The following is a 15,641-nucleotide window of genomic DNA, read 5'->3' as shown; positions in this document are numbered from 1 at the left end:
GGGAAGGCGGGGGAAGAAGAGCGGTGCAAGATGAGGCTGTCAGGGAGGCAGAGGATCCATATCATGAAGGCACTTGAAGGTCCTGGTGAGGACCTGAGCTTTTATCCCAAGTGTAATCAATGGCTGTGAAGGGTTTTGAGCAGGGGAGTGAATGACATGTTTCGATCCATATTTGAAGAACACTCTGGGGCTTCCCTGGTGGCGCAGTGGTTGAGAGTCTGCCTGCCGATGCAGGGGACACGGGTTCGTGCCGCGGAGCGGCTGGGCCCGTGAGCCATGGCCGCTGAGCCTGCGCGTCCGGAGCCTGTGCTCCGCAACGGGAGAGGCCACAACAGTGAGAGGCAAAAAAAAAAAAAAAAAAAAAAAAAAAAAAGAACACTGGCAGCCATGTGGAGATTGAATGCAGGAGGGGTGAGAAGGCAGTGAAAAGACAGCCAGTGACTCTCCCAATGGTCTAAGTAAAAAACGATGGTCTCCCAGACCATGAGGTTGGCAGAAGAGATGAAGTGTCAGTTTCAAGCTATGTTTAGAGCGCGACCGATGGAATCTAATGTTATATTACGTACGGGAGCAAGAGAGAGGAGAGGGGGTCAAAGAAGGCTTCTGGTTTCTGATTAGGGCAGCTGGGCACGTGGTCTGATATCTGGGCGCTGATAAGACAAGCAGACAATAATCAGTACATTTCCCAAAGTCTGAGTTACTTGGTCTTAAATATTCCACCTAAGAAGCATCAGCAGCCTGGGCCGGGGACAGGCTCAGGCTAAACTCTTTTCAGTTTGTCTTTTTAAAACCTCCAACCTGGCAATCAAGTCTCACCCATGACCACCCCATTACATCAGTTTTAACAAAAGGTTAATTCTGCATCGGACTTCCTCTTTAAGCAATTACCAGAATAAGCCAGTAATAAATTTTATACATTCATTCATTCATTTATTCAAGAGAGAAAACAGTTTAATATAATGACTGAGAGTAGGGCATCTGGGTTGAAATCCCACCTCTGCCACTTAGTAGTGGAGGGGCTTTGGGCAACTTTCCTAGCCTCTCTCTCTGTGACTCAACTGAGTCACAGAGTCCTTATCTGTGAAATAGAGATAATATTAGTATCTACCTCAAAGAGCTATCATAAGGCATAAGTAAATTAATTACATGTATTTTTCAAACAGAGCTTGACACAGTATAAGTACTCAGGTGGTGTTAAAAATTGCCACTGCTCTTCATTAATTCAAGTTTTACTGAAAACTGCCCACTGCCTTATGCTGCTCGGCAAAGTAGAAAGCCGGGCAGATTTTTTTTGAATCAGGTAGATTTGACCTCAAGCCTCTGCCCTCCTACTTAACTAACCTCTCCGAACCCAAGTTTTCTTATCTATATTATGAGGGCAATAATACCTACCTTGAGTGGTTATTGTGAGGATGAAATCAGAAATCTTTGTGCAGGGTCTTGTATATAACGGATGCTCAGTGAACATGAGGTTCTTTCCCTGCTCAAAAGAAGTTTCCCCACTTTATTTATTTTTTTTAAATTTTGTAATAGATCTTTATTGGAGTATAATTGCTTCGCAATACTGCATTAGTTTCTGTTGTACAACAAAGTGAACCAGCCACATGCGTACATATATCCCCATATCCCCTCCTTCTTGAACCTCCCTTCCACCCTCCCTATCCCACCTCTGTAAGTCATCACAAAGCACTGAGCTGATCTCCCTGTGCTATGCGGCTGCTTCCCACTAGCTAACTGTTTTACATTCGGTAGTGTATATATGTCGATGCTACTCTCACTTCGCCCCAGCTTCCCCCTCCCCGCCCCCCACTGTGTCTGGTCTTTGTTGTGGCATGCAGGATCTTCACTGAGGCATGAGGAATTCTCTCTAGTTGTGGCGTACAGGTTTTCTCTCTCTAGTTGTGGCACGTGGGCTCCAGAGCGTGTGGGCTCTGTAGCTTGTGGCACGTGGGCTCTCTAGTTGAGGTGCATGAGCTCAGTAGTTGTGGCACGAGAGATTAGTTGCCTTGAGGCATGTGGGATCTTAGTTCCCCGACCAGGGATCGAACCTGCGTCCCCTGCATCGGAAGGCAGATTCTTTTACCACTGGACCACCAGGGAAGTCCCTAGGGTGTTGCCCCTTTTATTGACTTTCTATTGCCATGCAATTTCACAACTCTGTAGGCCTAGAAGATAACATGTAGAAAATTGATAGCAGTCCTCACTTAATTTAAATTGTGCATCTCCACCCTCTGCCCCTAAAGAAACCCCAGAGTGAGGAGGGTAATTTCAAATGCTTTATGGGCTTATTCATGAATGAAGTTCATATTCTTTTCCAGAAACTACACTTTCTTGCCCTTTTCAGCACAGTATGAAGCTATTTAATTGACGGGAACATGAACGTGGACATTTTACATCTCTGAGGGAATGGTCCACAAAGATTCTAATTGGTCCCTGAACCTTCACGTTTCCCACTGCTATCGGACCCTTTCCCAATACCATAACCCACTTCCTCTTCCTGCCCCACTACCACCTTGAGCAATCAAAGTAAGAAAACATGGGCACCAGCCCACAGAAAACACTCTTGGTCGTCCTAGAAAGCATAGATTGCCTGGGTCTTTATTTTCAAAGCTGACTACATGGTTTTCTCTGGCACAGCTCTTCTGGTGGCAGCTTGCTCCAGACGCCTGCCCTTCCTGCCTGCGGTCCTTGTGGTGGCCTTGCCCTGGGTTCTTAGTACCCACCTTTTTCTGGCTCACATGAGCCCTTTGCATCTTGATATAAAGTTGCCTAAGAAGACAAGTCTTAAGCCTCGTTTCCAACGTAGAATGAAAACTTTGTCCTGTTCAGGGAATGGAAATTTTTCACCTGCACCTGGAGATTCCTGAAGTGTCCTTTCCCTCGATCGTTGAAATCTCAGTTATTCTACACTGTGGCCGACCCTAAATGGATAATTTACTAGAAAGACTTACCTGCTGATAGGGTTTTGGGGGACTGTTTGGGCAATATAGACTATCCACAAAGATAAGAAGACTAAAGCATGTGACTATCAACAGCAAAATAGAAAATGCTCTAATAAGACTAACAGGGTGTCTTTGGGTTTCAGGGAACAGATCCGTCAAGGCCTAGAAGAACTCCAGAAGGTTCTGCCAGGAGGAGACACTTACATGCATGAAGGATTTGAAAGGGTAATTTTAAAAGAGTTTTAAACTCCGAAAGAAGATTGTGATGTGGAAACATCAACACAGGCATGGCTGATGAGATGAGACACACATATTAAAGGAACTGAATAACACCCAATGGCAAGAGTGAAAACAATTTTCCATAAGTGTGTACACGATAACTCCATCCAAAAGAGCCGAATAAATGAAATTCCTTCCTCCTTCCCTGACACTGATGAAGGGTCTCTTAGCTAATGCTTGGCCAGAACTCAGGAATCATGCCACACACAAGTCCTCTCTATTCCCAAGGTAACCTTTTCTATATATTTCTTCAGAGGTTGAGACAGAATTGCAATGACTTCAGGCTTAAGCAAAACAAGTCCCAGTCTATGAGAGGAAAGATATTGATCCAGGGTAACTTCAGAAAACATCATCCATTGATATTTGAGTGAAACCTGGGTGAATTACATAAAGAATCAAGACTGACCCAAGACTGTGGATCCAACACTAGAGATCACTGCCCGCTATGGCGTTTGTAGTAGCAAACAGTGGCTATATGTCTAATGGCTCTTTCATATGTTTTTCAGGCCAGTGAGCAGATTTATTATGAAAACAGTCAAGGTAAGAGTATATTCCTAATTACCATTATGAATTTTTTAACTTTTTTCTGTGTTTCCTTCTGAAAAAGTGCCTCAGTAATTTCACGTTTGAAAAGACACAGGAGATTGCCTCTAATCCTTAAACACACACTTCATCACAGAGAAGGAATGCATAGAAAGATGGCACGAATGAGGTCAAATTCTACTGTCCTGAAGATGCCCCCCCCAAAAAAAGTTATGCAAAAGTAATTAAGATCTCATTATGGGCTACAGTCTGTAATGCTCATGAACAGTTTTGCATGTTGAATTCATTAAGTTAATAAGTACTTGGAGGGGTTAGTAAAGTCTTAGATTTTTATGTCAAATTTAATTTTCTTGTCCTTCTCTGAGCTCCAAGCCTCTTCATCGCTGTGACGATTTTAGATTAAGATACCAGTTTGGCTTAAACTTTCCTTCATTTAAGTGGAAAAAAAAGGAATAAAATGTACTTAATAGCATGCTTAGCACAGAGAAATAATATTTATTATTATTATCATTTTAGCTATTATTACTATTACTACCCTGTCTTTCATGGGTAGCATTTCTTTATCTGAAGCAAATCTCTTAAAAGACATTCAGTATTAGAGTGGGGATTTTTCTCCCAGGCCTGTAGAGGTGTCCACATCCTCTTTCACTCTCAACTGCAACAAATAGGTCAGACCCAATATCAACAGCAACACTTGTTATTATACAGACACCATCATCAATGTTACTGGAAGTTTCAAAATCACTGAAAGAATTCTAGTAGGTTTTGCCAACTGCAAAAGTAATACTTCCAGTCAGCTTATAAATCATGATGACTGTTTCTCTTTGCCAAACTCTTCAAGGGATGTTGCATATGTGGTCAAGGACAGCATGTGAGAAGGACCCCTGAAAGGCTCAGGTGGTCGAGTTTGCCCTCGGGCCTTGGCGAGAGTCATGTGGACTGTTCCTAGGAAATAGTCATGTTTGAGTCACTGTAGCTACTCCAAGCTATCAGTCCAGCAACCATTTCACCAGGTTTGGCCTTTTTTTTAAGATAAGACTTGGAAACCCAGAAACGAAACATATTCCCCCTTAGAGTCTGTCCCACATTCTTCTTTGTGCCAGAGCTACTTTGAGTCCCCAAAGAGAAGTTGCTGATTCTCACAATACTGACCTTGGGTGGTGGAGCCGCGAAGAGACAGACTCCCAGGGCCGAGAGGGGGTTTCCCTTGGTGCAGCGGGATGAACTGAGTGGGTCTGTGTTGTTTGAGCAGGATACAGGACAGCCAGCGTCATCATCGCTCTGACTGATGGGGAACTGCATGAGGACCTCTTCTTCTATTCAGAGAGGGAGGTAAGCGACGGCCCGGGCCTACGGCTGACATGGAAACGGCGCTTTTTCCTTCTGAAATGGGCTGCAGTCTTTCCACTCGGGCAAAATGTTAAGTGTTCTTTGTAAAGTCCCTGGATGAAATAGTGTCCCATATGTGAAAGATAGTAACAATAACTCATTTTTAAAGTGAATCTTCACGTCTCACACCTGGTAGGTATTTTTCCCTTTTCCACAGATTTGCATATTACTCTGTTTTAAGGGACAAAATATATCTGCCACGCCTTTCTCGAAAGCAGTGTTGAAATACCATATATAACTTTTCAACAAATCCATTGGTACTATTTTTCCTTCATTTCTACTAAAACCAGGAGGGAAAAGAATTACTTGAAATATGCGAAAGCCAATTTTGTCAAAATGTATTAATCACTGAAATTCCTCCTCTAAGAACCAAAGCTGAACATTAATTGGGGAAAAGTAAATTGTAATCTCTCCTTCAGTATTTCTTTTTTCCTTTTCTTTACGCCCTTACAAAGCACTCCTTAAAGCAAGTGAAGGAATCCTCTCTAAATGAAAGCTTTCAGTTTATAAAGAGATTCAGAAAAAGAGGTTTATCTAAGAGTTGAAAAGTGATGTTTATATTTAGGAAATTCTTTTCTTTCAAATTTCACATTTGAGCTATATGTATATGTGGCCCCAGGAAACCAGTTCACCATAGGAATGTACTGAAGCCTCATTAGCGACAAAGGCTCATTCAGGCCAAGTTAGAAAGAAACACAATAAGGAAAAAGACAGGCAGTGATGGAGGGAGATGCCAGCCTCTGGAGGAGGAATCAATCAGAGAATTACACGTATCTCAAGGTCTTGACTACTATTTAATTTAAGTTCAGATTCCTCCTCAAGCAAGGAATTGATATGCATTCGTTCATTCATTCAGTGCTAACTGAGAGCTTGGCCTGTACGGGCACTTTGCTAGACACTAGAAACACAGTGGTGAGTAAGACACAGTTGCTGCCTTTATGGGCTTTACTGTGTAATACTGTTCACCTTTTTGAAGCCTCTGTTGGCAAAGGGCATGAGGAAATTAAGTGGATAAACGCATTACTGACCCCCTACCCTAACCTGTACAAAATTTACAAGGGGGAAACCCACAAGTAAATATGATAGAGGCTCCCTGAGCATCCAGGAAATAATATATTTCTATACTCTACAGTTGAAACTGACTGTATAATGGGAATGCAAAATGGCTTATTTGGATGCTAAACAACCATCAACTAAAGTAAAAACCCTAATAAGGAAATAACTGAATATAAAATAAATGATAGGTGTCAGAAGTTTAAAGTAAAGGTTAGTAGAAAAGAATTTTAGGTATGGCACACACAAACTTGGACAAATATTTGCAGTGCCAATGCCAATAGGACGAAGGTGTCTGAAAAAGAAAGATAAAGCTCAAGATATATAAAGAAAATGAGCCTTTCCATTTTTGATGTTTCTGTATAAAGCCCAATTAGAGGAGAAAAGCCATAGAAGTCGTTGCAGAGAAGGCTGGGGCTAGACTGTACCTAAAAGTTAATTTTATCCTGAAAGCAGCAAGAAATATTTCTAACATGAAGGAAAAAAAGATGTATGTTTCTGCCCCTTCTAAAATTCAGTGTTAGTCACAAGTGGGTTTGAGTACAAGAGAGGGGAAAAAGGGACGCGATTCAAATCAATATGCATATATTGAGCACCTACTGTATGTTTACTATCAATGATTTATTAAGTTTCTACTGTATATACCAAGGATTTCCAATTTTTGTTTTCTCTTCTGAAACGAAGAACCTGGAAGAGCCTGTAATAAATCAGATATTAAAATCAAGCCAAAATCTGGATATTATTCATTAGATTGCCCTCTCAATACTTACTTGTAGATAAAGTCGTGGGTTCACCCACTCAAATATGGACCTTAAATCCCATACCATTGACCCAGTATCTTCTTTGGGAATAAAAAAGGCCATATTCATGAAGGTGCTGACACTGACGAGTATCTGCATTGTTCTACGCTTCATGTGAGGAGCTCTGCATTTATTTTCTCATTTAATCTCCAAAGTACTTTACAGAGAAAAGCCAAGTGTCAAACCCAGGTATGTTGGATTCCAAAGGTCACATCCTTTCTGATAGAGCACGCTGCCATTACAAAGGAAGAACGTATGTCAATAAAAATCCATCAGAGGAATAGAAAAGATAATCATTTCCCCAGAATATTTAACATGACGTATCTTAGCCTGCGGTATCCTTTTCCTTCCCTCATCATTCAAAGCTTCTCATCAAGACTCTACTTCTGTGGATCTTCCTCAACACTTCCCATTAGACTAATCACTCCCCTCCCATCCACCATATTGCATTAGAATGTGATGTTCACTGGAGAATTGGCTCTTTGGGGACAGGGATTGCCCTCTCCCTTGTGGTACCTGGCATATAGTAGGTGCTCAGTAAATACCTGATCACTGCAGTTAGGCTGGGTGATCCAAAAGGAGTACATTTGCCACTGCTTCTCTCTCTAAATGTCTTTTCTTTCATTGGCCCAGGCTAACAGATCCCGAGATCTTGGTGCGATCGTTTACTGTGTGGGTGTGAAGGATTTCAATGAAACACAGGTATGAGCATGGATTTCCTCAGGTTTGGGAGCATACACAGCTTGTGAATGATAGAAAACATGCAGTCGGTGCAGAGGGTGCATCAGCAGCATAAATACCCATTAGATGGATGATTTTTCCAGAAATGCTAAGCAGGGAGGGAATTATTGGATGTGAACTTATTTGCTAATGTGCTTGAGGGTCTTCAATACAGACCATCCAGGCAGCATCTTTTTTGGTTGACTTTCTTAGTACATGTTAAATTGCCAGGAGGTCAAAATAGATCGAAATTAACTTGGAAAACTTGTTGGGTTTTTTTATTTTAATTTAATTTGATAAATCTGATTTTCTTACTTAAATGGCAAACATCCCTTTTTTCTCATTAAAGGTTCAATGCATTTCAATACCCCCCAAAATGGAAATAATTGGCCAGTGGGCAAAAAAAGTATGTCCAAGTGTTCACAATAAGCAAATTGTAAAAATGTGTCAGCAACCTAAATAGATGTTCTTCAATGTATTTCGTAGTTTCTTTTTGTTCTAATAACATTGACAAAGTTCAGGATATGTTGTTAAATGAATAAAATAGGGTTATAAAACAGTATGGGAATAGTATGAGTCTACTTTTTAAAATCAAATGTGTGTATTTGTATAGGAAAAGTCTGAAAAACTACATCAAATTAACAGTAATAGAAAGATGATGGATGGATGGATGGACAGATGAATTATTAATAACTTTTGTCTTTTTATTTTAACACTCCTGGTTTTTTGAAATTTCCCAATGATTGTGTATTACTTTTACAATCAGTAAAAATCCTGGCACTGACTGACTGTGGCAGTCACAGCACTAGACAGAGTTTGGGAGTAGAAAATCTCCGCAGATCAGTTTCTCCTTTCTCCAGTCCTCTGCTCCGTAAAGCAGCCAAACCAATCGCAAGGGTCCTTTCCTCAATGAGCAGTTTGGGTGAAAGGTAAGGGTCCCCATTCATTGGGCTCGCCCAACACCAAAGCTTGAATTTATTTTTAAAGTTGCTTTGAAAGGAAACTTGAGTCTGTTTGATTCGAATATAGTTGCCAACAGAAATGTGGTTGAATGGGAGAAAAAGAAGCCAATGGCCTGCCCCCAAATCCATAAATACATCAACCCAGGCCAAATGTTCATCTAGCTGGGCAATCTTACCGCTGATCCCAAGGAGACAAGTATTAAAACAAATGTAAAAGCTGGAACCGACCCTCCGGACCCGCTCCAGAGTAAGTCCCCTGGTAATCTCATTATGACTGAGGGCTTCTCAGTGAGATCCCTGAGCCCAGGCAAGCCCTCAAGTTCCTATGGGTTTTAAAAGGAGATGGAGGCCGCTGGACCCAGTGGCTTTCCTCAGTTCTCCACGTGCAAGCCTGACACATATCCTTGTGTGTTTGCTGTGTCCTCAGCTGGCCCGGATCGCAGACAGTAAGGATCACGTGTTTCCGGTAAATGATGGCTTCCAGGCCCTGCAAGGCATCATACACTCAGTGAGTAGAGAATTCCTCTGAGAATGGATACCCGGGCACTTTCTGCCCCCTGACCTGCTGTAGATACCCCAATTCCATCTCACTAAGGCTGGTGTTCTACATTTCTTTGTATATCTTTATATCTGTCGTGTTCCACGTCTCCATCCTGCCGTTCACACGTTTCTTTTCTCATTCTCCTGTGCCAGTTCTTTGCCCTACAATGGAAAATTAAAAATGGAAAGGAAACTTGCTCTGGCAGCGAGCCAAACTTCAGGCAGTTCTCATACTGGAAGGACTGCAGCTGATGCTGTGCACTTGACCGACCTCAGCTTTCCCAACCGTGACTGAATGCAAGCTGCTTTCTGAACATTGCAGGCTCAGCCTATATCACTTGGCCATCAGAGGCACTTTCGACCAGTGGTTTTCTATCTTGGCTGCCCATTGATGATTATCTGAACAGGATTTTTAAGATCTTCCCAGGTGATTTTAATGGAACCACTGCTTTAGATCTATAATCCCCAAATAGGAAGGTTTCTTTTTTTTTATATTAAACTTTTATTCATTTAACGAATGGAACTTACCTGGAGTCACAACACAGATTCTTTTTTTTTTCTTTTTTTTCTTTTTCTTTTTTTTGTGGCCCATTGGTTTTTGGTTTTTTGGTGTTTTTTTTTTTTGCAGTTCACGGGCCTCTCACTGTTGTGGCCTCTCCCGTTGCGGAGCAACAGTCTCCGGACGCGCAGGCTCAGCGGCCATGGCTCACGGGCCCAGCCGCTCTGCGGCATGTGGGATCCTCCCAGACCGGGGCACAAACCCGTGTCCCCCGCATCGGCAGGCGGACTCTCAACCACTGCGCCACCAGGGAAGCCCGGTGTTTTTTTTTTTTTAATAGTTGATTTACGATGTTGTGTTAGTTTCAGGTGTACAGCAAAGTGATTCAGTTACACACATACGTGCACACAACACACACACACACATATATTCTTTTTCAGATTCTCAGATTCTTTTCCCTTGTAGGTTATTATAAGGTATTGAGTATAGTTCCCTGTGCTATACAGTAGGTCCTTGTTGGTTATCTATTTTATGTATAGTAGTGTGTATCTGCTAATCCCAAACTCCTAATTTATACCTTCCCCTGCTTTCCTCTTTGGTAACCAAAAGTTTGTTTTCTATGTCTGTGGGTCTATTTCTGTTTTGTAAATAAGTTCATTTATATCATTTTTTTAGATTCCACATTTAAGCGGTATCATATGATATTTGTCTTTGTCTGGCTTACTTCGCTTAGTATGATCATCTCTAGATCCATCCATGTTGCTGCAGATCTGGCATTTTTTCATTCTTTTTCATGGCTGAGTGATATTTCACCCTCATTGTAAAATATGAGGGTTTCAATGTTCCCCAGAGTTTTCACCATCACCAGCCCTCCTTTTCATCCCATCCTGGTTTTTTATCATCCCTTTCCGATCAGTGAACAGGACCTGGCTTCCTGGGCCTCTCTTTTCTACCATCCATCCCCAGGCTAGGCCCTTGGTCCAGCTGGAATATTGGAGGATGCGAGTCTTTGAAGCCTCAGCCAGAAGGCCCGTGTGTGTGCTGCTCCTGTAATAAAGTCCAGGGTTGCTGAAGCCTCCATCTTTAGGTTTGGGGACCAGGCAGACAGACAGCGGTTTCTCCAGCTGGAGCTCACGAGGCTTCAGACTTGGGGTCCAGGATGCAGATTCAGCGCTCAGAGGATCACTGTCCTCTTAAGATGTCAGTGGGGTCTTAAGCCAGGTTTACCCATCAGGAGCTTGGGATCTGCCCAGCTCCCGCAGACTGACCTAAGAAACCTCCAACCTGGATGTGCCTCATGCTCCCTCCCCCTCCCTCCACGGTTTGCTTAGAACCCCAGCAGAGTGGAAAGCAGAGTGAGAAGTAGGAACTTTGGAGCTGGTCAGCCCAGAGTTGAAAGGCTGACCCAACAGCTTACCATTTATAGATCCTTAGATGAGGTATTTCGCTTAGTTCCATATTTGTATAAGGGATTAATGATAAGACACATGTCGTAGGCTTGTTTGAGGATTACAAGAGATAACACTAGTGAAAATACCTAATATTTTTCCAGGTACATAATCAGTCCTCAAGACATATGAATTATTTCCTCTTCCATGTCCCTTCACCATCATATGAGAAACCTTGGTGTCAGCTTCCCTCCTCACCCTCTAAATTTTCTTGCATATGCATAAAAATCACCTGGAGAATCTTGTTTGCAATACCCATTCCCAGGCCCTATCCCCAGGAGCTTCTATCACAGTCAGTATGTGATGGAGCCTATGAAACTGCATCTTTTAAATCTGCACGTTTTAATCAGTGCCCCAGGTGTTGTACTTTCACAATATTATATATGTGACCTTACATTTTCAGAACTGTGAAAAATAATTCCACCCCAAGTTGGGAGTTCCTATCCTAAATATGTCCACGTGACAGTCATCTTCTTTAAGATGTGTTTGCAAGGAACAGAAACACACTGAAACCACCTTAACCAGAAAGTGAAAATTATTGAAAGGATAGAGAAATTATCAGTGCCAATTACGGATCCCCAGGTGAGGGACCCCTACTGTAAATAAGTTCTGGGGTCAGTGTGGTATACTTGACAGTATAAGTGACAAGAAATGTAATAACCAGGTAAAACAACACCCAAATAGTGATTTAGATAGACAGTTAACAGCAGGATTTGGGCCTGATCGTGAATCCTGTGGCAGCTCAGAGGTGGACTGTTCTGGACTGGAGCCTTCGTGAGAAACTGGGGTAGAGGATGGGTGATGGGTGGCACCAGAGAAGAGATGGCATGACCTCAGCCCAAAGTCTGGAAAAGAGCAAGCATATTTTTAAGACAATAATAATACCTATCTGTCTAGTGGGAGAGTTTGGATAAAGGAGTCAGGAGTAATGGGAAATAAGCCGAGACATTGGGTTAGAAGCAGATTGATGGGAGCCTTGAAGGAACTTTGACTCCAAATTAGTGTAATCACTGAAACATTTTGAACGTCTAACAAGTAATATTTAAGAAGAGAATCTGATGGCAGTGTCCCTATATATAGAAAGGAGACTGGGGAGGCCCAGAGGCAGGAACCCAGGCATGAGGCTACTGCAGGAGTCCTTTCTTCAGATGGCTGGGTTTGAACAGGGACAACTCTTACCTGTTCAAAGGTTCTTATGAGCCATGTGCCACATCATTCAACAGTTGATTCCTACCCAAATAATTTGAGTATTTTTTATCTGCATAAATTGTTGTTGTCCTTGAATATTTCAACCTTAGGAACTCACCCAAGCTCAACATGAGCCCAGATGTTTGTAAAACTCTCCCTACCCCCAGTGGAAATCACCCCAAAGATGTTTAAGAAATTTTAGTGAAACAGTCTTCCAAAAGGGGGAAAAAATAATTTGAGACTCCAAACTTTTAGCCAAATGATAGCATTCTTGTGAGCTTTTATCTGGGATTTATGCTAGTGGTTTCCATCCTTCCAATACTTGAAACCCATGTTTATCGCAGTTGTTAATTCATTTGCCTGGACAGAAAAACAGGGACAAGCACAGCACAACTCGTCTTTCTCGACTCAGACAGAAATAATTATGGCCTGAAAGTTGGTTAACTAATTTTAAGAAGTAGGTTCATTTCTCCTTCTGGATACTGAAAAGAAAGTTGTTTCCTCCCCCCTCCCCAACCCCCTGCCATCTAAAGCATCTCTTCCAGCTTTTTCCCATGGATGTTGTTTTGTGGCTGGTTATTTTCTCATAATAAAGTAGGACTGGGCTTAATTATCCAAAATAGGAGTGCAGAGCAGCTTTCAAGAGCTCACATAGTTCATGAAGTTTTAGACCCATGGTGACCTTCTTTTATTATTGAGGTGTAGTTGATCTGCAATATAAGTTTCAGCTATACAGCATAATGATTCAATATTTTTATAGATTATACTCCATTTAAGGTTATAAATTATTTGCTATATTTCCTGTGCTGTACAATATATCCCTGTAGCTTATTTATTTTATACATGGTAGTTGTACCTCTTAGTAGTGACCTTATTTTTAAATCCCCAATCAAGATGCAGGGGCTAATATTTATTCATTCCTCTAATACTCATTGAAAACGTTTTATGGTAGACTCTGACCATTTGGTTATAAGTAAGCAGGTAGACACCCTATCCTGGTGGAGCTTATAGTCTGGTGGGAGGGACACATAAAAACAAGTCAATAAATAAATATGTATAATGATGTGATACCATGTGACACATGGTATATAAGAAGTAACATATGACTGAGATTATGACTCTGCTCCTGTGCAGAGATAAGCTGAAGGCGAAACAGAGTTGTTCCTCGAAAGAGCATGGATTCAACATTCTTGTCAGACCAGAAGCCTAAGATGGTATATAACAGAGTGAAAGAAGAGTAGGGCTTGGGTGGAAAATGACAGAAGATGAAGGAAGCAGCAAGCAACGGCTAAATCATGAGGAGCCTTGAAAACTATGCTATTTTACTGTAAGGGCAGTGGGCAAACATAGCCATATACAAAGTCTGACAATGGAACAATCATGCTTGCAATCAAGCCTCTCAGGGAATCTAGAGATCATGGCGCTTTATCCAGCTCCCCTTTGGATAATGAATAAATAAACACTCAGGACAAGTAGTCATGAGGCCTGTGAAGAAGAAGAAACATTACTATGATTTACTGAGCATCTTCTTTCTACCAGCTCCTCTGTTAAGCATTTCCACAACCAGTCTCTGAAGAGGCCCTTATTATCCCCATTTTACAGGTGAGGAAACTGAGGTGCAGGCAGTTAGATAAACTGCCCCAAGTCTGCCCACTCATAATGGTGGAGGAGGGAAGTCTGGGTCCAGAGAGCCTGCTGTTTCCACAATACTGGGCTGTGAATGTCTGAGGAAGTGGAAAATCACCATTGGATTATCAGAAGCTGATTATTCAAGGCATGGATACATCAAGTCCCCAGATTCTCTGCTTCCTCAATCTGATTCCTATGTTTTGGTCTTTTTACTGTTCCTCAATCCTCTCTACTTTAAGGAGGAAGTACTTATGTTTCAGATTTGCATAACATGTTATTTTTCAAAGTGCCTTCACTTGTTTTCCATTGAAATCTCCCATCAGTGGGACATAGGATAAAGGCAGAAAGAAATCAATGTCTGTAGATAACTTATTTGGGGGCCAAACATTGTTCCTTTTTCCCATTTAATATTATCCTAGTTAAAAATCACAACAGCCCTAGGAGGGAAATATTCCCATTTTACAGATGAAGAAACTGAGGCTCAGATACCCTGCACAAGAAAGAGCACACAGCTCTAATGGGGAGATCAGGGTTGGAACCCAGTTCCATGACTCCAGAGCCCAGGCTTTCTCCCACCTCTATTTCCTTAGGAAGGTAAATATAAGAAAAGTCATCATTTAGTGAATTCTTAGGTGCTAGACCCTGTGAAAATCACTTTACGTAGTCATCTCATCAAATTCTCACCACCACCATTTAATGTAGATATTATTACTCCTTCTAGAGAAGCACATACTCTAAGGACAGAGAGATTAGCTAACTTGTCCAAGACTACACAGCAGTGGGCAGTGATCCAGAATAGACTCAGCTCTGTCTCTAAGGTCCATGACAAGGTGACCATAGTGCTCTAGTGAATGATGTGGGTAGGCCAGGAAGCAGCTCCATTTCAGAGAAGGGGACCCTGAAGACCAAAAACGTGAAATGACTTGACACAGTTCACACAGTTATAGCAAAGGCAAGACCAGAACCCAGGTGGGTTCTCTGATCTGAGTGCACCATGGGTGGTGGGCAGGAGAGCGCTTTGCTGTTTACTATTAGGTGGAGAGTGCCTCTGAAAAATCTCAGTTTCTGCTCAATGGATGAAATTCCATCATCATGAGAAGCTGGCAACTTGACACAGGCTGAAAGGAATGTCTTCCCTTCCACACTCGCTCAGGACTCTACCTCGGAGGACAGAATTCCTTCTTGTTTTTGCAGAATTTGGTTGATAAAATAAGACAAAATTTGGGTGGTTGGGAGATTGGAGCCCTTTAAGCCAGTAAAACTGTAAAGGAAGAAACTATTCCTTTGCCTTTTCTTATTGTGGCTTCCTCGGGGAATTTCCATTGACCACAACTGGTGAATGTAGCGCCAGCCCTCAAGTGAAAATATGAAGCAAAGGTCCAGCGAGGCTCCTGGGTCTTTGTTTGCCTTTTCAAAAGTGCTGCAGGCAGTGAAATGGGAACCTACATGAAAGCTGGGTTTGGATAACACTGAAATGGGTCTGCAGCTTTGAATCCCAACACTTGGCCTGGTTACCATGATGCCAACTCCTCCCAGCTTTCCCCACTTCTTGTGCAATCAAGGGCGGTACCTGGAACCAGGCACACTGTCTCTGAGAAGGAGAACCCAGTCACTGGCACCAAGCCATCTCCATCTAGGAGCATTTCCCT

General features: G+C 42.1%; 1 protein-coding gene across 1 annotated transcript in view; it reads left to right on the top strand.

Moving 5' to 3' along the window:
- The window catches only part of ANTXR1 (ANTXR cell adhesion molecule 1), a 147,508-nt gene that overhangs the window by 56,538 nt on the left and 75,329 nt on the right, over window positions 1-15,641 (top strand). Inside the window, exons 4-8 of the mRNA XM_007464151.1 lie at window positions 3,086-3,167; window positions 3,728-3,761; window positions 5,017-5,096; window positions 7,640-7,708; window positions 9,116-9,196. Of these exons, the coding sequence (XP_007464213.1) occupies window positions 3,086-3,167; window positions 3,728-3,761; window positions 5,017-5,096; window positions 7,640-7,708; window positions 9,116-9,196 (346 nt within the window). The remainder of the gene's footprint in view (window positions 1-3,085; window positions 3,168-3,727; window positions 3,762-5,016; window positions 5,097-7,639; window positions 7,709-9,115; window positions 9,197-15,641) is intronic.

The sequence above is a fragment of the Lipotes vexillifer genome, unplaced genomic scaffold, assembly GCF_000442215.2.
Source record: "Lipotes vexillifer unplaced genomic scaffold, Lipotes_vexillifer_v1.1 scaffold311, whole genome shotgun sequence".
Lineage (NCBI taxonomy): Eukaryota > Metazoa > Chordata > Mammalia > Artiodactyla > Lipotidae > Lipotes > Lipotes vexillifer.
The sequence above is the reverse complement of the archived record's forward strand: the minus strand, read 5'-3'. Positions and strand labels throughout refer to the sequence as shown.